The sequence below is a fragment of the Macaca nemestrina genome, chromosome 2, assembly GCF_043159975.1.
Source record: "Macaca nemestrina isolate mMacNem1 chromosome 2, mMacNem.hap1, whole genome shotgun sequence".
Classification (NCBI taxonomy): domain Eukaryota; kingdom Metazoa; phylum Chordata; class Mammalia; order Primates; family Cercopithecidae; genus Macaca; species Macaca nemestrina.
In genome coordinates this window covers 111,156,488-111,182,124 of record NC_092126.1, presented here as the reverse complement: position 1 = coordinate 111,182,124, position 25,637 = coordinate 111,156,488, and the positions used below count along the sequence as shown (strand labels likewise).

The 25,637-nt window shown below is 46.7% G+C and overlaps 1 protein-coding gene across 2 annotated transcripts in view; it reads left to right on the top strand.

Moving 5' to 3' along the window:
* Window positions 1–861: 861 nt before the first annotated feature.
* LOC105480388 (SWI/SNF related BAF chromatin remodeling complex subunit C1) overlaps window positions 862–25,637 on the top strand; it is a 199,557-nt gene continuing 174,781 nt past the window's right edge. Inside the window, exons 1-2 of one of the 2 annotated variants that reach the window (XM_071091592.1) lie at window positions 862–1,153; window positions 12,528–12,647. In XM_071091592.1, the coding sequence (XP_070947693.1) occupies window positions 959–1,153; window positions 12,528–12,647 (315 nt within the window). In that variant the 5' untranslated portion in view covers window positions 862–958. Of the gene's footprint in view, window positions 1,154–1,382; window positions 1,610–12,527; window positions 12,648–25,637 lie in introns of those variants that run through there. The other variant, XM_071091593.1, reaches the window with a different exon arrangement.

The following is a 25,637-nucleotide window of genomic DNA, read 5'->3' as shown; positions in this document are numbered from 1 at the left end:
GCGCCCGGCCAATCATACCTTGATAATTTAAAAATTTTCGGCTTCTATATGGGCCATTCATTAATTCATCAAGTATTCACTGTACATGTATTCATTGTCTCAGGTGTTCAGGATACACCTGTGAACAAGTTAAGATTAGGTTCTCATGTAATTTATGTGGAAGGTAAATGAGAAACTAAAAACACCGGGTCATGGTAAGCGCTACGCAGAAAGTGTATGGGTGTGAACAGTTCAAGATTGTAAGATATGACAACGGCTTTCTGAAGTCCTTTGAACCAGTGAATCTGAACGCGTCTCATAAGTGAAAATCAGAAGGGAAGACCCGCTGAGGTCTCCGAAACAGCCGATGCAAGGGCCCGTGGGGGCAGGAATGAGCCGCTGTGGCTGGACCCCTGAGGGAGTGGAAGGTCTGTGAAGCCGAAAAGCCTTGGCGTGGGCGTCCCAGATGGCTCTTCCCAAATGCCGCCGGGCCGCTGGGGGTGGAGGGTCTAAGGGAAAGCCGGGCCCGGCGCACTCGATACCCTAGGCAGGCTTTCCCCTCGGCACTTCTCGCACCAGACCTTTTCCCTTCAGCGGAGGCAGGCTATGACACAGAATCAACCTGCGGTTGTTAACCGCATAACGATTCGACGTCGGTAGCGAGGGAAGAGCATGGCTCAATAACCGGCACTCACTAGGGGAGAACGGAGCCTACAGAGGCTGGCGGAAGAGGCGGCTGGACGTGCTAGTCCAAGGCGCGCCCGCACGAGTGCTGCGCATGCGTATGCGCGGGCTCGCGTCGGATACGGCGCCAGTCCCGAGAGGGGGCGGGGCCGGGCGTCCGCACCGGAAGGGGGTTGGCTGGGCGGGGCCGGGAAGCGGCAGTGGCGGCTACGCGCGCGCGGGCGCGCGCGGGAACGAACGGGAAACACCGCGAGGGCCGGGGTGGGCCAGGCTGTGGGGACGACGGGCTGCGACGATGGCCGCAGCGGCGGGCGGCGGCGGGCCTGGGGCAGCGGTAGGCGCCACGGGCTCGGGGGCCGCGGCGGTAGCCGCAGGCCTAGCCGTTTATCGGCGGAAGGATGGGGGTCCGGCCACCAAGTTTTGGGAGAGCCCGGAGACGGTGTCCCAGCTGGATTCGGTGCGGGTCTGGCTGGGCAAGCACTACAAGAAGGTGGGTTCGCGCGCCCATGGGGGCCGGGAGACCACGCGACTGGGGCCGGAGGCGGCATCTGGCCTCGCGGGCCTCGGGCCTCCCCTCCCCCCCGCACGCCACGAGGGACAACAAAGGCAGGCGCAGGGCCCGCCACGCCCCCGCCGTCCGCTCTGGGCGCCCGCGCGCCGGTGGCCTGACGGGTCAGGCGCTTGTTCTTGTGAGCCCACGCACCCCTGGCGAAAGCCCCTGCTCAGTCTCGTGTGCCAGAGCAGGTCGAGCTCAGCCACTAGGCGAGTGTGACTCTCTTTTGTCAGCTGGCTTAGGTGTATGAACAATGATCCCTAAAGACCGAGCAAGCGTGGTAAAAGCAGCTTCAAGTTTTGTTTAGAGAGTATTCAAAGTCTCGAGGGGGTTTGCTACCTGTTGTTGATTTGCTAAACGACTGGGATGATTGTATTCGTTAATTACTAACAGGTAATATGAATTCTAGGATGGATGAGAGCTATTAACGACGGTTTCTACCTCATTGTGCTTCTGGTTCTGTGTGGCGTGAGAGTTAATGTTCACTTGTACGTAAAGTGTTCTTCAGGGAGGCCTTCCTAGAACCCAGTTTTTATTAGAGCACTTTTCTTATGTCACCTTTATTTTCTTCGTAGTATTTACCACATTTTGAAATTATTCATTTACTTATTTATCCTACCTTTGGAATGGAAGTTCCGCCGAGTCAGTAGTTTTCAAAGTTTTGACTTAATCCCTTGTTTATAACATTTTTTTTTTTCTCCAACTTCCCCTTTGTGTAAATATTCCGGAGAACTCCCTTAAAGGGTGTAATGAAGCAGGTAGTCAGAAAGGCTCCCCAGCCTCTGAAGTTTTCCTATCACCCTCTTTAATTCTGTACTTTCTCCTATTGAGGATCATAGCACTGAAGAAAGGGCTTTGTTCACTACAGTGTATCCGGGAACGTGGCTGATACTTAGTGCCTTACCCTTAGTAGCTGCTTAGTAAATATTTGTTTAATGAATGAAAAGATAAACTAGGAACCTATTTATTTGGCCTTTACAGCTCAGTGAAGCCTGTCAGTGTTTGGCAGTTATTAGGCATGGGCAGGGATCTTGGGTTCCTTTGGCATTACACGTGGTACATTCGGAAATGACCATTTCTGGCCGGGCGCGGTTTGGGAGGCCGAGGCGGGTGGATCACCTGAGGTGAGGAGTTCGAGACCAGCCTGACCAACATGGTGAAGCCCCGTCTTTCCAAAAAATACAAAATTAGTCGGGTGTGGCAGCACACGCCTGTAATCCCAGCTACTCGGGAGGCTGGGGCAGGAGAATAGCTTGAACCTAGGAGGCAGAGGCTGCAGTGAGCCGAGACCGCACCATTACACTCCAGCCTGGGTAATAGAGTAAGACTCTGTCTCAAAAAACAAAAACAAGCAAAAAACAAACCCCAGAAATGACCATTTCTTTCTTTCTTTTTTATTTTTGAAGTTCAGCTGGGAAAAATTACATTTCTTGTCTGAAGTTTGAGGAAGTGAGAGACAGTAATTATATTTTTAGGTGCTTGGACCCCCCCCCCCGAAATTACATTTAGACTCTAGATGTTTAGTAATATTGCCCTTTCTTACACAGTGATAAATTGGTCACTTTTAATTTAATTTTATTTTATTTTTGAGACGGAGTCTAGGTCTGTCGCCCAGGCTGGAGTGCAGTGGTGCGATCTCCGCTAACTGCAAGCTCCACCGCCTCCCGGGTTCACGCCATTCTCCTGCCTCAGCCTCCCTAGAAGCTGGGATTACAGGCGCCCACCACCTCGCCTGGCTAATTTTTTTGTATTTTTAGTAGAGACGAAGTTTCACCGTGTTCGCCAGGATGGTCTCGATCTCCTGACCTCGTGATCCGCCCGCCTCGGCCTCCCAAAGTGCTGGGATTACAGGCGTGAGCCACCGCGCTTTTTAAACGTAGGTAATAGAGCTTCCAGGAGTGGTTAGTGGAATTGAATATGTTATGAAAATATTGGTTAATTCTTTCTTACTACATTCCTTTTAGCCAATGCTTTGGGTCTTAAATTCAGTGAAGCTTTAACAAAGAAAAATAATCTAGAGATGTTCCTTTGAATATCAAGGAAGAGAGTAGAAAAAGGCAAATTTCAATAATTTCTATCTCTCCACACTGTTCAGTGTGCATCAGTTTGGGACCAACTACAAGAAGCTTTAGGTGTGGATAATCCTTCAGATATTTGTTTGGGTGGGTAGGGAAGTGGCTACAAAGCAGTTTGAAGAATTGCCCAGTAGTATTGAGACCACTAGGCTAATGTTGATTCACTATCCCTGAGACTTTATAGACAAAGTTGTCTTTGACTTCTCAGGACTTTGTAAAGCCAGAGTGTATTTCTATGGTCTACTGAGATTGAGAATCATATATGCCCTAGGCCTGACAGCCAGAATCTTTTCAGTCTCTGGGTGTTAGTGTCGAAGTGGTGAAAATATTATCAGAAGGTTCTTTGCTTCTTTTCTACACAATGCATTTCTATTTGTGTACACATTGGTTTTAACTAACCGTTTCTAGTGCATGTAATACTGCATTTTCAGAGCAGACAACAGTTTCAGTCTCAGTAAACATGATTTTGCTAGTGTTGTTTTTTATTTTTATTTTTATTTTTTATTTTTATTTTATTTATTTATTTTTTGAGATGGAGTCTCGCTCTGTCGCCCAGGCTGGAGTGCAGTGGCGCAATCTGGGCTCACTGCAAGCTCTGCCTCCGGGGTTCACGCCATTTTCCTGCCTCAGCCTCCCGAGTAGCTGGGACTACAGGCGCCCGCCACCTCACCTGGCTAGTTTTTTGTATTTTTATTTTTATTTTTTTTGAGACAGAGTCTCGCTCTGCCACCCAGGCTGGAGTGCAGTGGCCGGATCTCAGCTCACTGCAAGCTCCGCCTCCCGGGTTCATGCCATTCTCCTGCCTCAGCCTCCCGAGTAGCTGGGACTACAGGCGCCTGCCACCTTGCCCGGCTAGTTTGTTGTATTTTTTAGTAGAGACGGGGTTTCACCGGGTTAGCCAGGATGGTCTCGATCTCCTGACCTCATGATCCGCCCGTCTCGGCCTCCCAAAGTGCTGGGATTACAGGCTTGAGCCACCGCGCCCGGCCTATTTATTTTTATTTTACTTTATTTTTTTGAGACAGGGTCTTTCTCTGTTGCCCAGGCTGCAGTACAGTGGTGTGATCATAGCTCACTGCAACCTCAAACTCTTGCATTCAGCTCATGCGTTCAGTGAACAACTGAGCATTTACCATGTGCCAGGTACTTAAAGTATAACTCACTTAAAATCCTCACAGCAGTCCTAAATGATAGATATTATTTACCTTCTTTTTCAAATGAAAGATACCTGAGACTTCATTTAGGAACTTTTCTTTTTTTTTTGAGACAGAGTCTCGCTTTGTTGCCCAGGCTGGAGTGCAGTGGTGCGATCATAGCACACTGCAGCCTCAACCTCCTGGGCTTAGGTGATTTCCCACCTCAGCCTGGTGAGTAGCTGGGACTGTAGGCATGAATCACCACACCTGATTAATTTTTTGTATTATCAGTAGAGGCAGGGTTTTGCAATGTTTCCAGGCTGGTCTCAAACTCCTGAGCTCTCTGCCTGCCTCAGCCTCCCAAAGTACAGGGCTTACAGGTGTGAGCCACCACACTTGGCCCATACTGACTCTTATTTGAAATATTTTGAGACTAATATATTTTTCTTTTCTTAAATAAAATATGATAGACTTTTTTTGATCAAAAGATTAATTGGGCCAGCTGCAGTGGCTCAGGTCTGTAATCCCAGCACTTGGGAATTCCAGGTGGGACATTCATTTGAGCCCAGGAGTTGGAGACCAGCTTGGGTAACATGATGAGACACTCTCAAAAAAAAAAAAAAAAAAAAAAAAGAGACAAAAAACCCCCACCAATTGTGGTGGCATGCATGTGTAGTCCCAGCTACTTGGCTGAGGAAGGGTCCTTGGAGGATCATTTGAGCCTAGGAGGTTGAGAATGCCGTGAACTGTGTTGGCGCCATTGCTCTCCAGCCTGGGCAACAGAGCAAGACCTTGTCTCAAAAAAAAAAAAAAAACCAAAAAAACCCAAAAAACCCAACAGATTGTTTATGACATCAAAATTAAAATTTATTGATTAGGAGTCAGTGGTTTTTTGTTTTTTTTTTTTTTCTTTTTTGAGATAGAGTCTCGCTCTTTTGCCCAGGCTGGAGTGCAGTGGTGCGATCTCGGCCTCCCATGTTCAAGTGATTCTCCTACCCCAGTCTCCTGAGTAGCTGGGATTACAGGCACCCACCACCACGCTCTGCTAATTTTTTTCATTTTTAGTAGAGCTGGGGTTTCACCATGTTGGTCAGGCTGGGCTTGAACTCCTGACCTCAGGTGATTCGCCAGCCTCTGCCTCCCAAAGTACTGGGATTACAGGCGTGAGCCACTGTGCCTTGCCTACATGCATTTTCATGTTTGGTAATTCAGTGGGATGATTTGGGAAAAAAAAATCTAATCAGAATTAAATATTTTATAGTTTATTAAAAATTGGACTCAGAATGGGCACTGTGACTCAACGCCTGTAATCCCAGCACTTTGGGAGACCGAGGCTGGTGGATCACCTGAGTTCAGGAGTTCGAGACCAGCCTGGCCAACGTGGTGAAACTTCTCTACTAAAAATATAAAAATTGGCTGGGTGTGGTGGCGCACGACTGTAGTCCCAGCTACTCAGGAGACTGATGCACGAGAATCACTCAAACCTGGGAGGCAGAGGTTGTAGTGAGCTGAGATCAGGCCACTGCACTCCAGTCTAGGTGACAGACCAAGACTCTGTGTCAAAAAAAATAAATATATAAATAGAGACAGGGTCTTACCGTGTTGCCCAGACTGGTCTCAAATTTCTGGACTCAAGTAGTCCTCTAACATTGGCCTGCCAAAGTGCAGGGATTACAGGTGTGAGCCACTGCACCCGGCCTATATTCACTATAGGTATTAAAGATATAGGCCGGGCATGGTGGCTTATGCCTGTAATCCCAGCACTTTGGGAGGCCAAGGTGGGCGGATCACCTGAGGTCGGGAGTTTGAGACCAGCCTGGCCAACATGGTGCAACCCTGTCTCTAACAAAAATACAAAAATTAGCCAGGCATGGTGGCGCATGCCTGTAATCCCAGCTGCCCAGGAGACTGAGGCAGGAGAATCGCTGGAACCCGGTGGGCAGAAGCTGAAGTGAGCCGAGATTATGCCACTGTACTCCAGCCTAGGCGACAGACCAAGACTCTGTCTCAAAAAAAATAAATATTTACCTGAGGCCAGGTGCGGTGGCTCACGCCTGTAATCCCAGCACTTTGGGAGACCAAGGTGGGCAGATCATCTGAGGTTGGGAGTTCGAGACCAGCCTGGCCAGCATGGAGAAACCCCATCTCTACTAAAACTACAAAAATTAGCCAGACATGTTGGCACATGCCTGTAATCCCAGGTACTTGGGAGGCTGAGGCAGGAGAATTGCTTGAACCTGGAAGGCAGAGGTTGTGGTGAGCCGCGCCATTGCACTTCAGCCTGGGCAACAAGATCGAAACTGGGTTTCAAAAAAAAAATGTATATACACACACATACATACACGTACATGTTTACATATATATGTATATTTACCTGAAAAGTTGATTTGGTTCCATCTGAACAGCCTTTTTCACGGACATTGTCTTTTTCAGCTATAGAGTTTGGCATTGTTAGTTATCTGAAAAATAAAGATTGTAGTTACTGTTTTTGAGACAGAGTCTCACTTTGTCACCCAGGCTGGAGTACAGTGGCACACTCTTGGTTTGCTGCAACCTCTGCCTCCTGGGTTCAAGCGATTTTCCAGCCTCAGCCTACTGAGTAGCTGGAATTACAGGTGTGTGGCACTCTGCCTGGTTAGTTTTTGTATTTTTTTAAGTAGAAATGGAGTTTGGCTGTGTTGGCCAGGCTCATCTCAAACTCCTGACCTCAAGTGATCCATCCTCCTCGGCCTTTGAAAGTTCTGGGATTATGGGTGTGATCCACTGTGCACGATCAGTCATTATTATTTTTTTTTTATTTTATTTTATTTTTATTTTTTGAGACGGAGTCTTGCTCTGTCGCCGGGCTGGAGTGCAGTGGCCGGACCTCAGCTCACTGCAAGCTCCGCCTCCCGGGTTCCCGCCATTCTCCTGCCTCAGCCTCCCGAGTAGCTGGGACCACAGGCGCCCGCCACCTCGCCCGGCTAGGTTTTTTTTTTTTGTATTTTTAGTAGAGACGGGGTTTCACCATGTTAGCCAGGATGGTCTCGATCTCCTGACCTCGTGATCCGCCCGTCTCGGCATCCCAAAGTGCTGGGATTACAGACTTGAGCCACCGCGCCCGGCCACGATCAGTCATTATTTTTTTACGTTGCTTTACCTTATACAAAAAAAGTGCAGTACATTATATGACTCCTTTAGGAAACCTGTGGTTATTAAAGATTATGAAGTTATCTTGTGGATATGTACAATGTATTTTGTCAGTTTTTTTTTTTTTTTTTTTTTTTTTTTTGAGACGGAGTCTCGCTCTGCCGCCCAGGCTGGAGTGCAGTGGCCGGATCTCAGCTCACTGCAAGCTCCGCCTCCCGGGTTCACGCCATTTTCCTGCCTCAGCCTCCCGAGTAGCTGGGACTGCAGGCGCCCGCCACCGCGCCCGGCTAGTTTTTTGTATTTTTTAGTAGAGACGGGGTTTCACCGTGTTAGCCAGAATGGTCTCGATCTCCTGACCTCGTGATCCGCCCGTCTCGGCCTCCCGAAGTGCTGGGATTACAGGCTTGAGCCACCGCGCCCGGCCTGTCAGTTTTGTAAGATATACTTGAAGCATTTTTTTTTCCTTTTTTGAGACGGAGTCTTGCTCTGTCACCCAGGCTTGAGTGCAGTGGCGCACTTTCGGCTCACTGCAACCTCTGCCTCCTGAGTTCAAGCCATTCTCCTGCCTCAGCCTCCCAAGCAGCTGGGATTATAGGCATGCAGCACCATGCCCGGATAATTTTTGTATTTTTAGTAGAGACGGGGTTTCACTATGTTGATGAGGCTGGTCTTGAATTCCTGAGCTCAAGTGATCTGTCCACCTTGGCCTCCTAAAGTGCTGGGATTATAGGCGTGAGTAACTGCATCTGGCCACAGTTTTAATTTTTGATTTTTTTGGGTACATAGCAGGTCTATCTTGAAGTTTATTCTTTTATTTATTTATTTATTTTTTTGAGACTGAGTCTCGCTCTGTCGCCCAGGCTGGAGGGCAGTGGCGCGATCGCGATCTCAGTTCACTACAACCTCTGCCTCCTGGTTTCAAGCGATTCTCCTCCCTCAGCCTCCCAAATAGCTGGGACTACAGGTGCCCGCCACCACACCCGGCTAATATTTTATATTTTTAGTAGAGATGGGGTTTCACTGTGTTAGCCAGGTTGGTCTCGATCTCCTGACCTCATGATCCACCCACCTCTGCCTCCCAAAGTGCTGAGATTATAGGCGTGAGCCACCGTGTCCAGCTTTGAAGTTTATTTATTTATTTTTTTTTTTGAGACGGAGTCTCGCTCTGTCGCCCAGGCTGGAATGCAGTGGCGCGATCTCGGCTCACTGCAAGCTCCGCCTCCCGGGTTCACGCCATTCTCCTGCCTCAGCCTCCCGAGTAGCTGGGACTACAGGCGCCCACAACCGCGCCCGGCTAATTTTTTGTATTTTTTAGTAGAGACGGGGTTTCACCGTGGTCTCCATCGTGAGCCACCGCGCCCGGCCTCAAAGTTTATTCTTTTCTTTTCTTTTTTTTTAAAGGTGGAGTCTCACTCTGTCGCCCAGGCTGGAGTGCAGTGGCGCGATCTCTCTGCAAGCTCGGTTCACTGCAAGCTCCGCCTCCTGGGTTCACGCCATTCTCCTGCCTCAGCCTCCCGAGTAGCTGGGACTACAGGCACGTGCCACCACGCCTGGCTATTTTTTTGTATTTTTAGTAGAGATGGAGTTTCACCATGTTAGCCAGGATGATCTCGATCTCCTGACCTTGTGATCTGCCCACCTCGGCCTCCCAAATGCTGGGATTACAAGCGTGAGCCACCGCGCCCAGCCCGAAGTTTATTCTTAAGTAAAAATTAGACTGGGCGCGGTGGCTCACACCTGTAATCATAGTGAGAGGCCAGGGCTGGCAGATTGCTTGTGTCCAGGAGTTTGAGACCACCCTGGGCAACCTGGTGAAACCCTGTCACTACCAAAAAAAGCCCCCAAAATTAGCCAGGCATGGTGGTGCATGTGTGTAGTCCCAGCGACCCGGGAGGCTAAGATGAGAGGATCCCCTGAGCCCTAGGAGGTTGAGGTTGCAGTGAGCCATGATCATGCCACTGCATGCCATCCTGGGTGACTAGGAGTGAGACTCTTAAAAAAAAAAGATACAGTTGAGTACATATGGACACAAAGAAGGAAACAAAAGACACCAAGACACCAGGGCTGGCTTTAGAGAGAGGGTGGCAGGAGAGAGAGGATCAAAAAAACTATGGTTACTATGCCTATTACCTGGGTGACAAAATAACCTTAACACCAAATCCCCAAAACATGCAATTACCTACATAACCTGCACATGTATCCTTGAACCTCAAATAACAGGTAAAAAAAAATACTGTGTTGAGTATCACTAATTATTTAGCAAATTGAATCTTCTTCTTGTTTTTTTTTTGAGACGAGTCTTGCTTTGTTGCCCAGGCTGGAGTGCAGTGGCGTGATCTCAGCTCACTGCAACCTCTGTCTCCTGGGTTCAAGTGATTCTCCTGCCTCAGCCTCCTTAACAGCTGGGATTACAGGTGTGTGCCACTACACTCGGCTGTTTTTTGTATTTTTAGTAGAGATGGGGTTTCACCATGTTGGCCAGTCTGGTCTCAAACTCCTGACCTCAGGTGATCCTCCTGCCTCAGCCTCCCGAGTAGCTGGGGTTACAGGTGCCCACCACCACACCCGACTAATTTTTTGTATTTTTAGTAGAGACGGAGTTTCACTGCATTAGCCAGGATGGTGTCGATCTCCTGACCTTGTGATCCGCCCGCCTTGTTCTCACAAAGTGCTGGGATTACAGGCGTGAGCCACCATGCCCGGCCCTTGAATGTTATCTATTAAATTTTTACTATGTTGAGTAAATTGGAGAAAAAGTGATTGAAAATTTTCACTTGAAAGTATATGGGCCAGGTGCAGTACTTTATGCCTCTAGCGTTTGGCCTCCCAGCGCTTTTTGAGAGGCCAAAGTGAGAGAATCACTTGAACCCAGGAGTTCTAGACTAGCCCGGAGAAGTTGGTGAAAACTGTTCTCTACAGAAAATTAAAAAATTAGCCAGATGTGTTGGCACGCCTCTGTAGTCCTAGTTCTCTGGGAGGTCGAGGAGGAGGATCACTTGAGCCCAGGAGATTGAGGCTGCAGTGGCTGTCATCACACCACTGTGGTCCATCCTAGGTCTCCATCTCAAAAAAAAAAAGAAAAAAAGAAAAAATGTTTTTAAAATTAGTTATTTGAGACGGAGTCTCGCTCTGTCACCCAGGCTGGAGTGCAGTGATGTGATCTCGATTCACTGCAACCTCCATCTCCCAGGTTCAAGCGATTCTCCTGCCTCAGCCTCCCGAGTAGCTGGGGACAGGTGTGTTGTCACCACACCCAGCTAATTTTTGTATTTTTTTTTTTTTTTTTAGTGGAGCTGGGGTTTCGTCATTTCAGGCTGAGTGATAGAAGAAGACCCCATCTCAGAAAAATAAATAAATAAATAAATGATTGCCCTTTTATATGCTGTAAGTTTCAATGGTAGCAGAAATTGTGTGCCCTTTGTCCTATGCATAGTAATTGTAGACGTTGCAGCTGATATAATTTTGACCATACACCAGTCATCTAAAAAATATTTATTGTAATGGAGACATACCACATTAACCTTGAAATGTCGGGTGGTAGTTTGAAAGTTTGCTCCAGCAAAAAAAAAAAAAAAAAAAAAAAAATTCTCTCTTGTCCAACTGAAAGGCGAGTGTAGATGTTTTTCTTGCTCGGAATTGGAGATTTAAAAATACTTTTTGAGGCCAGGCGTGGTGGCTCATACCTGTAATCCTAGCGCTTTGGGTGGCCAAGGCGGGCGGATCATGAGGTCAGAAGTTCAAGACCAGCCTGGCTATCATAGTGAAACCCCGTGTCTACTAAAAATACAAAAAAAATCAGCCGGACATGGTGGTGTGCCCCTGTAGTCCTAGCTGCTAGGGAGGCTGAGGTAGGAGAATCGCTTGAACCCTGGAAGCAGAGGTTGCAGTGAGCTGAGATGGTGCCGCTGCACTCCAGCCTGGGTGAAAGAGCAAGACTATCTCAATAAAAAAGAAAAAAGTGGCCGGGCGCGGTGGCTCAAGCCTGTAATCCCAACACTTTGGGAGGCCGAGGCGGGTGGATCACGAGGTCAGGAGATCGAGACTATCCTGGCTAACATGGTGAAACCCCGTCTCTACTAAAAATACAAAAAACTAGCTGGGCGTGGTGGCGGGCGCCTGTAGTCTCAGCTACTTGGGAGGCTGAGGCGGGAGAATGGCGTGAACCCGGGAGGCGGAGCTTGCAGTGAGCCGAGATCATGCCACTGCACTCCAGCCTGGGAGACACAGCGAGACTCCGTCTCAAAAAAAAAAAAAAAAAAGAAAGAAAAAAGAAAAAAAAATTTTTTTTGAGTGTATTGGCTACTCAGTGATATTGAACATTTAATTGCCAAATAAAACTTTTACATTTAACTCACTGATTGATGCTTTTCTTGTTGTGTTACCCATTGTTTTTCCTTGCTGTGAAGCTTCCTAGCTGATGTGTCTATTACTGGGTTGGGCTTTTGACATTCTTTACATTAATATGGATAACATTTTACTTTCATTCTTTTGGTAAAAAACACAGGAGATTTACCTTTGTGAGGTCGAGGCGGGCAGGTCACCTGAGGTCAGGAGTTCGAGGCTAGCCTGTCCAACGTGGTGAAACCCTGTCTCTACTAAAAATACGAAAGTAGCTATGTATAGTGGCTCATGTCTGTAATCCCAGCTACTTGGGAGACTGAGGCAGGAGAATCGATTGAACCTGAGGGCAGAGGTTGCAGTGAGCCGAGATCGCACCGCTGCACTCCAGCCTGGGTGACAAGAAAGAAACTCTGTCTCAAAGAAAAGAAAAAAAAAAGAAAATTAACCATCTTAACCATTTTTAAATGCACACACGTATTTGTTTTTGTAAGCTCCTTTATAGCACAGAGCGTGTCTCAGACATCTATAAATTTCCCATAACATAAGTACTTAGTAGGTACTAGGAAGTAAGCCAACATTTTCTTCTGCAAAAATTGTACTTGTTTTTGAATGCCTGTCTTTATCTTGCAGTATGTTCATGCGGATGCTCCTACCAATAAAACACTGGCTGGGCTGGTGGTGCAGCTTCTTCAGTTCCAGGAAGATGCCTTTGGGAAGCATGTCACCAACCCGGCCTTCACCAAACTCCCTGTAAGTACATCAACTTATTATTATTTGGGCATCCACAGTTGCTGTACTTTTAGGTATAGCATCCGGCTTTTTTCCTTTGCTGCTGCTAGCGTGTAGAATTAAAAAAACCAAAAAAAAAAAAAAAAAACCCAAGAGAACAATTTTAGTTATAGAATATTACTACTTTTTAACCGTAGGAAGCTGCTTTTTGAAGAAGCACTTGATATTTGCATTAAATATTGGAGCAGTCATTGTGAAGACCTAAAAATATTTTACTATGTTGCAGTTCCCTATCCTCTCGCTGTGAGAGTCTTCTCCATGCTTTCTCCTGATGCAGGTTTTGTGCCTAGAATACTGTTTTGTGGAATTTTTTACATTTTGTAGGTGAGATACCTTCTGAACTTGTGTGAGAATATAATTTTGGTGTCTTTGCAATTGTGTGTTTTGTTTTTGTTTTTACAGACAGGGTCTTGTTCTGTTGCCCAGGCTGGTTTGATCACAGCGTACTGCAGCCTTGATCTCTGGGCTCTAACCATCTTCCCACCTCAGCTTCCCAAGAGGCTGGGACTACTAGCACGTGCTAGCATGCACGTATGGGTGACTTTTAAATTTCTGTGGGGATGAGATCTTGCTGTGTTGCCCAGGCTGGTCTCAAAATTTTGGCCAGAAGGCGATCCTTCTGCATTGACCTCCAAAAGCACTTTGGTTACTGATGCGAGCCACCATGCCAGCCCTTCTCTGCTATCTTTATTTTATTTTATTTTATTTTTTTTTATTTTTATTTTTATTTTTTGAGACGGAGTCTCGCTCTGCCGCCCAGGCTGGAGTGCAGTGGCCGGATCTCAGCTCACTGCAAGCTCCGCCTCCCGGGTTCACGCCATTCTCCGGCCTCAGCCTCCGGAGTAGCTGGGACTACAGGCGCCCGCCACCGCGCCCGGCTAGTTTTTTGTATTTTTTAGTAGAGACGGGGTTTCACCGTGCTAGCCAGGATGGTCTCGATCTCCTGACCTCGTGATCCGCCCATCTCGGCCTCCCACAGTGCTGGGATTAACAGGCTTGAGCCACCGCGCCCGGCCTTATTTTATTTTTGAGACAAAGTCTCGCTCTGTTGCCCAGGCTGGAGTGCAGTGGTGCCATTTCGGCTCACTGCAACCTCTGCATCCTGGGTTTAAGCAATTCTTGTGCCTCAGACTCCTGAGTAGTTAGGATTACAGGTGTGCGCCACCACACCCAGCTAATTTTTTTTATTTTTAGTAGAGACAGGGTTTCACCATGTTGGCCAGGCTGGTCTTGAACTCCCAACCTCAAGTGATCCACCCACCTTGTCCTCCCAAACTACTGGGAGTACAGGTGTAAACCACCACATCTGGCCTTTATTTTTATTTTTATTTTATGTTATGTTATTTTATGTTATTTTTTGAGATGGAGTCTTGTTCTGTCACCCAGGCTGGAGTGCAGTGGAGTGATCTCGGCTCACTGCAACCTCTGCCTCCCGCGTTCAAGTGATTTTCCTGCCTCAGCCTCCTGAGTAGGTGGGACTACAGGCGTGCAGCACCCACCACACCTGGCTAATTTTTGTATTTTTAGTAGAGATGGGGTTTCACTGTGTTGGCCCAGCTGGTCTTGAACTCAAGTGGTTTGCCTACCTCGGCTTCCCAAAGCACTGGGATTACAGGTGTGAGCCACTGTGCCCAGCCTCTGCTATCTTATACTCCTTCATTTATATTTTTGAACTCTGATTGTACAAATACTAGATTTTTAGGAATTGTCATATCTTTTCTCATAATTTGTTTTTTTTTTTTTTTTTTTTGAGACGGAGTCTCGCTCTGTTGCCCAGGCTGGAGTGCAGTGGCCTGATCTCAGCTCACTGCAAGCTCCGCCTCCCAGGTTCACGCCATTCTCCTGCCTCAGCCTCCCGAGTAGCTGGGACTACAGGCGCCCGCCACTGCGCCCGGCTAGTTTTTTGTAGTTTTAGTAGAGACGGGGTTTCACTGTGTTCACCAGGATGGTCTCGATCTCCTGACCTCGTGATCCACCCGTCTCGGCCTCCCAAAGTGCTGGGATTACAGGCTTGAGCCACCGCGCCCGGCCCTTTTCTCATAATTTTTGTCTCTGAATTCATTTCGGGTTTTGTTTCTAGCGTGGTGTTAGCTGCCTTTATGAATCTATGATCAGTAGACCTTTTTTGTGGGGACTGTTCTTGATCACTAAATCGTTTAACAACTTACTGATCTTTCAAATATAATTGAGAATAAGAAATAGTAGTCTGGGCACGGTGGCTTATGCCTGTAATCCCAGCACTTTGGGAGGCTGAGGTGGGCGGATCACGAGGTCAGGAGATCGAGGCCATCCTGTCTAACAAGGTGAAACCCTGTCTCTACTAAAAGTACAAAAATTAGCTGGGCATGGTGGCAGGTGCTTGTAGTCCCAGCTACTTGGGGGAGGCTGAGGCAGGAGAATGACGTGAACCCGGGAGGCGGAGCTTGCAGTGAGCCGAGATTGCGTCACTGCACTCCAGCCTGGGTGACAGAGCGAAGACTCCATCTCAAAAAAAATAAAAAATAAAAAAAAATAGGCCAGGTGCGGTGGCTCACGCCTGTAATCCCAGCACTTTGGGAGGCCGAGGTGGGCGGATCACGAGTTCAGGAGATCAAGGCCATCCTGGCTAACACGGTGAAACCCCGTCTCTACTAAAAATACAAAAAATTAGCTGGGCGTGGTGGCGGGCGCCTGTAGTCCCAGGTACTCGGGAGGCTGAGGCAGAAGAATGGCGTGAATCTGGGAGGTGGAGCTTGCAGTGAGCTGAGATCGGGCCACTGTGCTCCAGCCTGGGTGAGAGAGCGAGGTTCCGTCTCAAAAAAAAAAAATAGTGTTTCAGTGATCTTACCGTTAAATGTGTTTGCGTATGATGTTTTTATGATCCAAAAAGTTAAAGAAATTTAGTTAAATAGATTGTTGTGGTTACTTTTCTCATTTTGAATTATAATTGGGAAGCTTTTATCATTCCTTGGTTATAAAGGAATTCAGCTATGTGTTCTTTTAGTACTTGTATGGTTTCATTTTTCACTTTTTTTTTTTTTTTAATTTATAAAGATAGAGACAGGGTCTTTCTGTGTTCCCTAGGCTGGTCTTTTTTTGGAGACAAAGTCTTGCTCTGTCTCCCAGGCTGGAGTGCATGGTGCTATTTCAGCTCACCACAACCTCTGTCTCCCAGATTCAAGCAATTCTTGTGCCTCAGCCTCCCAAGTAGCTGGGAATTCAGGCACCTGCCACTATGCCTGGCTAATTTTTTTGTGTTTTTAGTAGAGACGAGGTTTCACCATGTTGACCAGTCTGGTGTTGAACTCCTGATCTCAGGTGATCCACACGCCTCAGCCTCCCAAAGTGGTGGGATTATAGGTGTGAGCCACTGCGCCCGGCCCCAGGCTGGTCTTGAACTCTTGGGCTCAGGTGATCTTCCCGCCTTGGCTTTGCAAAGTCCTGGGATTACAGGTATGAATCACCACACCCAGCCTTATTAGTTATTTATTTATTTATTTATTTTTGAGACAGAGTCTCGCTCTGTCGCCCAGGCTGGAGTGCAGTGGCACGATCTCAGCTCACTGCAAGCTCCACCTACCGGGTTCATGCCATTCTCCTGCCTCAGCCTCCCGAGTAGCTGGGACTACAGGTGCCCGCCACCACGCCTGGCTAATTTTTTTTTTTTTTTAATTTGTAGTAGAGACAGGGTTTCACCATGTTAGCTAGGATGGCCTCAATCTCCTGACCTTGTGATCTGCCCACCTCAGCCTCCCCAAGTGCTGGGATTACAGACGTGAGCCACCGTGCCAGTCCCCAGCCTTATTTTTACATTTAGTTCTCTGATCCGTTTAGGATTTGCCCTGGTTAGTTGGTGTGGGAAATGGCAGATCCATTTTTATGTTTTTCGTTATGGTTATCTGGTTATTCCAGAAAAGTTCATTTAAAAGGGCTCCTTTTCTCCACTGATTGGAGCTCAGCAAATGCTAAGAATTTGATTAGGTGCAGGGTCCTAAGAATACAAACAAATACTGTATATTATTTGTCCTCAGGGGACTCACAGTCTAATGAGCTGTGTGAGTGGAGACTTTGACTTACTTGGTGATGTCAGGAAATGTTTCTGTGGAAAAGGACATTTGAATTGTGTCTTGAAAGTTGAGTGTGAGTTCTTCAGCTAAGTGGGGGAGGATGGGATTTTCAGGCAGTGGTAGCAACACATAAAAGCATTACGGTCTGAGAGAATGTGATACTTAAAGGTTGTTGCACATAGTTCAGCACATTTAGACCTAAGGGTAGGTAGAGGGCAGTCATCAGAGAGATGGGCCAGAGTCAGTCATAAAAGGACTGGTTTACTGTGCTAGAAGTGTGCATTTTATCTTGAAGGTGATGGGAAACCACATCATAGGGGAAAGTAGAAGGTGGCTTAGTCAATTTTGGTATTTATGTATGTATGTATATGTGTGTGTGTGTGTATGTATATGTATTTATGACGGAGTTTTGCTGTGTCGCCCAGGCTGGAGTGCAGTGGCGTGATATCGACTCACTGCAACCTCTGCCTCCTGGGTTCAAGCAATTCTCCTGCCTCAGCCTCCAGAGTAGCTGGGATTACAGGTGCCACCACCGTACCTGGCTAATTTTTGTATTTTTTTTTTTTTTTTTGAGACGGAGTCTCGCTCTGTCGCCCAGGCTGGAGTGCAGTGGCCGGATCTCAGCTCACTGCAAGCTCCGCCTCCCGGGTTCACGCCATTCTCCGGCCTCAGCCTCCCGAGTAGCTGGGACTACAGGCGCCCGCCACCTCGCCCGGCTAGTTTTTTGTATTTCTTAATAGAGACGGGGTTTCACCGTGTTAGCCAGGACGGTTTCGATCTCCTGACCTCGTGATCCGCCCGTCTCGGCCTCCCAAAGTGCTGGGATTACAGGCTTGAGCCACCGCGCCCGGCCTAATTTTTGTATTTTTTAGTAGACACAGTTTCACCATCTTGGCCAGGCTGGTCTCGAACTCCTCACCTCGTGATCCGACCGCCTCTGCCTCCCAAAGTGCTGGGATTACAGGCGTGAGCCACTGTGCCTGGCCTATATTTTTTTTTTTTTTTTTGAGATGGAGTCTCACTCTGTCATCCAGGCTGGAGTACAGCGGTGCAATCTTGGCTCGCTGCAACCTCCACCTCCTAGGTTCAAGCAATTCTCCTGCCTCAGTCTCCCCAGTAGCTGGGACTACAGGAGCCCGCCACCACGCCTGGCTCATTTTTGTATTTTTAGTAGAGACAAGGTTTCACCAGGTTGGCCAGGCTGGTCTTGAACTCCTGACCTCAGGCGATCTGCCTGCCTTGGCCTCCCAAAGTGCTGGATTACAGGTGTGAGCCACCGTGCCCAGCTAGCTGCCTGATGTTTTTTGTAACAAAAGTTTAAAGATACTTAAAAGTAAAAATTTGCAAGATTAGTATGAAGAACTTTTCTTTTCCCTTCACTCAGAATCTACAGTTGCTAACATTTTACCCATTTGCTTTATCATTATCATTTTCTGTGGGATGTGTGTTACGTATTTTATGTGTGAAAAATTTGAAAGTTCCTTGTTCCGTTACAGCTAAAGTATTCATTTCCTGTTCTCTTGCATTGTGAACTGGGCTAGAATTATCAAATTAGCTATTGATTGAGGTTTTCGATAGCTTAATTCACTGTAATATAGTACATATTGATTGCACTTTATTAATTGTAACATGTAATTTAGAGTAAAATTACAGATTATATAAAGTATTTTACATAATATGATTGAAATTATATTGGGATTCTTAATTAGGAAAATATGCATGTTTTCAAAAATGGTGTTTTTAGAGAGCGTTATGTGTGGGCTCTTTGACTCCTGGGAACTAAACCATTATTTAGTTCCAGATTTTAAAGTATTAGGGAGGAATGTTTTTAGGCATAAGCCGTAATTAAAAACAATTCCTGGTTTAGTGCCACTGGGACCAGATGTACTTGCCTTCCTCTCAAAATGGTGTTCAGCGTTTTCCCAGATGAAAGGAATTGATACAATCTGTAATGGTATAAAACAAAATTCGTTGAGATAGATAATTAACAAAGCAAAGAATGTTTCAGTGAGACATATAAGTTATATACTTTAAAAAGTTTTTTCCCTGAGTAATCAGTATGGTATAAGAGTTCATGCTGGGCATAGTTGACACCTGTAATCTCAGCACTTTGGGAGGCTGAGGTGGTCAAAACTCTTGACCCCAGGAGTTTGAAACTAGCCTGGGCAATATAGGCCCCGTCTCTACAAAGAAATACAAGAAAAATTGGCCGGGCGCGGTGGCTCAAGCCTGTAATCCCAGCACTTTGGGAGGCCGAGACGGGTGGATCACGAGGTCAGGAGATCGAGACCATCCTGGCTAACACGGTGAAACCCCGTCTCTACTAAAAAAATACAAAAAACTAGCCGGGCGAGGTGGTGGGCGCCTGTAGTCCCAGCTACTCGGGAGGCTGAGGCAGGAGAATGGCGTGAACCCGGGAGGCGGAGCTTGCAGTGAGCTGAGATCCGGCCACTGCACTCCTGCCTGGGCGACAGAGCGAGACTCCGTCTCAAAAAAAAAAGAAATACAAGAAAAATCATCTGGGTGTGGTGGTGTATGCACGCTTGTAGCCCCAGCTACTTGGGAGGCTGAGGTGGGAGGATCACTTGAGCCTGGGAGACAGAGGTTGCAGTGAGCTGAGACTCTGTTTTAAAAAAAAGAGTTCATTATTTTGTTGTTGTTGTCGTTGTCCAGGCTGGAGTGCAATGGTGCGATCTCGGTCACTGCAACCTCTGCCTCCTGGGTTCACACTATTCTCCTGCCTCAGCCTCCCAAGGAGCTGAGATTACAGGCGCCCGCCACCATGCACAGCTAATTTTTGTATTTTTAGTATAGACGGGTTTTCTCCATGTTGGCCAGGCTGGTCTTGAACTCCTTTTTTTTTTGAGACGGAGTCTCGCTTTGTCGCCCAGGCTGGAGTGCAGTGGCCGGATCTCAGCTTACTGCACGCTCTGCCTCCTGGGTTTACGCCATTCTCCTGCCTCAGCCTCCCGAGTAGCTGGGACTACAGCAGGCGCCCGCCACCTCGCCCGGCTAGTTTTTTTTATTTTTTTAGTAGAGACGGGGTTTCACCGGGTTAGCCAGGATGGTCTCGATCTCCTGACCTCGTGATCCACCCATCTCAGCCTCCCAAAGTGCTGGGATTACAGGCTTGAGCCACCGCGCCCAGCCTTGGTCTTGAACTCCTGACCTCGTGATCCACCCGCCTCAGTCTCCTAAAGTGCTGGGATTACAGACGTGAGCCACCATGCCCAACCGAGATCGCTATTTGGACTAATCATTTTTTAAAAAAAATCAGAGTAGAGGCTGGGTGCGGTGGCTCAGGCCTGTATTCCCAGCACTTTGGGAGGCTGAAGCGGGCAGGTCACCTGAGGTTGGGAGTTCAGGACCAGCCTGACCAACATGGAGAAACCCTGTGTCTACCAAAAATACAAAATTAGCCGGATGTGGTGGTACCTGCCTGTAATCTCAGCTACTCAGGAGGCCAAGGCAGGAGAATCACTTGAACCTGGGAGGCAGACGTTGTGGTGAGCTGAGATTGCGCCACTGCACTCTAGCCTGGGCAACAAGAGCGAAACTCCATTTCAAAAAAAGAAAAAATCAGAGTGGAACTTTTTTTTTTTTTTTTTGAGACGGAGTCTCACTCTGTCGCCCAGGCTGGAGTGCAGTGGCACGATCTCTGATCACTGCAACCCTGCCTCCCGGGTTCACGCCATTCTGCTGCCTCAGCCTCCCAAGTAGCTGGGACTGCAGGCGCCTGGCACCATGCCCGGCTAATTTGTTTTTGTATTTTAGTAGAGACGGGGTGTCACTGTGTTAGCCAGGATGGTCTCGAACTCCTGACCTCATGATCCGCCCACCTTGGCCTCCTGAAGTGTTGGGATTACAGGAGTGAGCCACCATGCCCGGCTAGAGTGGAACTTTATATAGTAACTTCCCAAATCATGCTGGATGTCAGACAACTGGCTCTTGTTCTATCAAATGCTGAGAGATTTAGAAAGAAAGAACCAAACACTTCATAAGGCTAAGGCTAAAGGTGTGTTGCATTAGCAAACACATGAATTGAAACAAAAAAAAATTGCTAAGATGTGGGTATAAAACAAAAAAGAAAAATATATTTTATCTTCATTACAAGTAAAGTTTCTAATTTTTCTACAAGCCCTCCAAGGCTTTAGTCTACATAATATAAACGTAATCGTAATAATAGAACTATTTTTCTCTTTTTGAGACAGGGTCTCTCTCACCCTGTCACTCAGGCTGGAGTGCAGTGGTATGATCTCAACTCACTGCATCTTCGACCCCGACTTTCCGGGCTCAGGTAGATCCTCCCACCTCACCCTCCTGAGTAGTTGGGACAATAGGCTTGCACCACTACACCCTGCTAATTGTTGTGTTTTTTTTTGTAGAGACAGGGTTTTGCCCTGTTGCCCAGACTGTTCTCGAACTTCTGGGCTCAGGCTGTCTTCCCGCCTTGGCCCCCCAAAGTCCTGGGTTTACAGACATGAGCCACAGTGCCCGACCTAGAGCTATTTTTTTTAATTCTGCATTTTAAAATAGATTATAAGCATCTGTGTTTAAAAAAACAAGAAAGCTCTGAGAGTAAGAAATGTAGAAGGTTAAGTGAGAGTCTCAAGTAACTGGATTTTAATTGTGTTTGGGAGATGTCCAAGATTTTGTTTTCTTTTTTACGTGACACAGCCCCAGGAGATCCTGAGAATGTGTACCTTATTCCCAAAATTGTAAACCTGTCATTGCACTTAAAAAATTAATCATTGACCCAGCGAGGTGGCTCACCACGCCTGTAATCCCAGTACTTTGGGAGGCCAAGGCGGGCAGATCACGAGGTCAAGAGATTGAGACCATCCTGGCTAACATGGTGAAACCCCATCTGTACTAAAATGCAAAAAAATTAGCCAGGTGTGGTGGCGGGCGCCTGTAGTCCCAGCTACTCGGGAGGCTGAGGCAGGAGAATGGCATGAACCTGGGAGGTGGAGCTTGCAGTGAGCCGAGATCGCATCACTGCACTCCAGCCTGGGCAACAGAGTGAGACTCCGTCTCAAAAAAAAAAAAAAATTATTTAGACTGGGGGCGGTGGCTCACGCCTGTAATCCCAGCACTTTGGGAGGCTGAGGTAGGTGGATCACCTGAGGTCAGGAGTTAGAGACAAGCCTGGTTAACATGGTGAAACCCTGTCTCTACTAAAAATACAAAAATTACCCGGGCATGGTGGTAGGCGCCTGTAATCCCAGCTACTCAGAAGGCTGAGACAGGAGAATTGCTTGACCCCAGGAGGCGAAGGTTGCAGCGAGCCAAGATCATGCCGCTGTACTGCAGCCTGGGTGACAGCAAGATTCCATCTCAAAAAGAAAAAAAAAATTTAATTTGCAACTGGAGGAAAAATGTAGAGTATTATATTCCTGAACTGATTTCACTCTGCCATTGTATGAATTTCAGAATGGAGAGACTATCTTTGGGAACATGGGACTAGGAAGGAGACCATAAGTGTTGTATATATATTTGAAGTGAGCATTTGAGTTTGTAGCTTAGAATTCTGTCTGATGAAAGTAGAATATAAGCACCTGTTTAAGCAAAATAGTATGGGAAATGTACTTGTGGAATAATGGTTTCTTTTTTTTTTTTTTTTTTTTTTTTAACAACTTCCTATTGCAAAATATATGGAAAGTAAAATACATTTTGACTTAAATAATTATAAAGAGAACATCCATTTAACCACAGTCCAGGTCAGAAATTGCTAACATTGCTAACAACCCTAACAAGCGTATGTATTCCTTCCCTAACCTTAAACTCCCCTTTTTCCCCCACAGATAATCTTTTCCTTGCTTCTTTTTTTTTCCTGAGATGGCGTTTCGCTCTTGTTGCTCAGGTTGGAGTGCAATGGTGCGATCTTGGCTCACTGCAACCTCTGCCTCCTGGGTTCAAGCGATTGTCCTGCCTCAGCCTCCCGACTAGCTGGGATTACAGGCATATGCCACCACGCCCAGCTAATTTTGCATTTTTAGTAGAGAAGGAGTTTCTCCGTGTTGTTCCGGCTGGTCTTGAACTCCCGACCTCAGGTGATCCACCTGTCTCAGCCTCCCAAAGTGCTGGGATTACAGGCGTGAGCCACCGTATCCGGCCTGCTTGCTTTTCTTTATAGGTATCACTGTGTTAGCATGCATCCCTGAATAATATAGTATAGTTTTGCTTGTTTTTGAATTTTGTACTAATGAACTCATAGATATTCTTGTAACTTGGCGGCCATGTAGGAAATAATTTGCAAACATGGAGAAAACAAATAGTCTAACTGAACTGCTCAGCCATATACGTGTGGATAAAACAAATTACTGTAGAAGAGTTAAGTCTCTGAAAAATCTAGTTAGCTAGCTTCTGGCCTTTATAATTCATGTGCAAGGGCAGTGAGCCTACATGATCTAGCATGACCAGTTAGATAGAGCTCAGTAGGCTGCAAAATATGGGCTGCTATGTTGGAGACATGGACTAGTATTCCAGGCAGAGGGCATGCTGGACCAGGTGGTGGGCAAGGCTCTGGAGAGCTGTATGATCAACTTCAATGCAGGCTTGTACTCTGTATCATATGGATTCACAGGTAGATACCTGAGTTCACTGGCATTGTACTTATTTATTTGATTGATGTTTCATTTATTTATTTTTTCCCATATTTTTACTTTTTTTCATCTTTCTCTCTCTCCCTATAATGTGTCCTCCAGCTTTGCTGAAGTATGGCTAATGTACAGTAAACAGTACATATTTAGCTGGGCACACTGGCTCATGTCTGTAATCCGGTGTACTTGGGAGACTGAAGCAGGAGGGTCACATGAGGCAAGGAGTTTGAGACCAGCTTGAGCAACATAGTGAGACCCTATTTATCAGAAAAACTAAAAATTAGTCGTGCATGGTGCTGTGTGCCTGTAGTCCCAAGTACTTGGGAGCTGACCCAGGACGATCACTTGATCCCAGGAGTTAGAGGCTGCCATGAGTTATAATAGTACTGCTGCACTCTAGCCTGAGTGACAGAGCCAAATCCCATCAGTTTCTCTTTCTCTCTCTCTTTTTTTTTTCTAAAGAAAAAAGCTGGGTGCAGTGGTTCATGCTTATAATCTTAGCATTTTGGGTGGCTGAGGCTAGAGGAGTCCTTGAGCCCGGGAGTTTGAGACCAACCTGGACAATATGGTGAGACACCCTGCCTACAAAAAATTTTAAAAAATTAGCTTGGTGTGGTGGTGCATGCCTGTGGTCGCAGCTACTTGGGAGGCTGAGGTGGGAGAATCCCTTGAGCCCAGGATGTTAAGGCTGTGGTGAACTATAATCATGCCATTGCACTCCAGCCTAGGCGACAGTGAGACCCTGTTTCAGAAGAAAAACCTAACTGAAGTGTTTTGTGTTGTGAAAACATAGTGTAAACATAAAACAGAATACTGTATACATATATATTTATTTTTTTAAAAATCTCAGCTGGGCACTGTGGTTCATGCCTATCTGTAATCCCAATACTTTGGGAGGCCTAGGTGAGTGGGTCCTCTGAGCTCAAGAGTTTGAGACTAGCCTGAGCAACAATCTTGTGAAATTGAGCTTTTCTTAATATAGCTACAAAAATGGTGAAGTATAATACTGACTTATTTTAAAGCAGTTGTCAGAACTTACTGAAAAAATTATTTTGTTTTTATAATTTTTTTTTTTTAAGAGCTGGAGTCTTGCTCTGTTGCCCAGGCTGGTCCCAAACTCCTGGGCTCAAGTGATCCTCTCGCCTTCTCCTCTGAAAGTGTTGACCCAGAAGGGCCAGGCTCATTCCTGTAATCCTAACGTTTTGGGAGGCTGAGGCAGGAGGATCGCTTGAGCCCAGGAACTTGAGACTAGCCTGGGCAATAAAGTGAGACCCTGTCTCCAAAAAAGATTAAAAAATAAAAAAAAGGAAAAGAAGGATTATTACTCTTGAAGAAGGAGATGCATTGAGGGGACAGATACACCCATTTTAAGGGGACTATCGTTGAACATTTTCTCTTTTTTTTTTTGAGATGGAGTCTTGCCCTGTTGCCCAGGCTAGAGTGTAGTGGCGTGATCTTGGCTCACTGCAACCTCCGCCTCCTGGGTTCAAGGAATTCTCCTGCCTCAGCCTCCTGAGTAGCTGGGACTACCTGGCTAATTTTTTGTATTTTTAGTAGAGATGGAGTTTCACCGTGTTAGCCAGGATGGTCTCGATCTCCTGACCTTGTGATCTGCTCGCCTTGGCCCCCCAAAGTGCTGGAATTACAGGCATGAGCCACTGCACCCGGCCACCCCTGGCTAATTTTTATATTTTTAGTAGCGACAGGATTTCACCATGTTGGCCCGGCTGATACCAAACTCCTGACCGCAGGTGATCCGCCCGTCTCAGCCTCCCAAAGTTCTGGGAGCCACTGTGCCTAGCCTCATTCAACGTTTTCTAAATTTGTTTTCAATTGTTATGTGATTTGGTGGAATACCTGTAAATACACTGAGCAAAAAATGTTGTCATAGCCAAATGTGGTGGTGTGACTGAACTGGGTAATATATTTTGGGATGTTTTAGATGAGTCACAGTTCATAAGCTATCTCTTTCTGACACCTTGGAATTTCTCCCCAGTATGACTGACCTCATGGCAGGAATTCTCACAAACTGGATCAGTCTGGTGTAATGGAAAGGGTGGGAGTTGGAGGACTGTCTCTTTAACAGTCTGTTTTCATTTGATTGAATAAATCATTTGGAACATGAAGTTAACAAGAAGGGGCTTACAGTTGGAGTTGGACTTTATCACTGGTTTTATAATTATTTCCTGGGGAGTACCTGTAGCATCTGAGAAGAGGGAAGTGAGGAGTAAATGCAGAGGGCTAAGAAGAATCTGTTGTCTTCAAGTTTCACTTTGAACAATTTTTCCTAATAGACCTCTTTG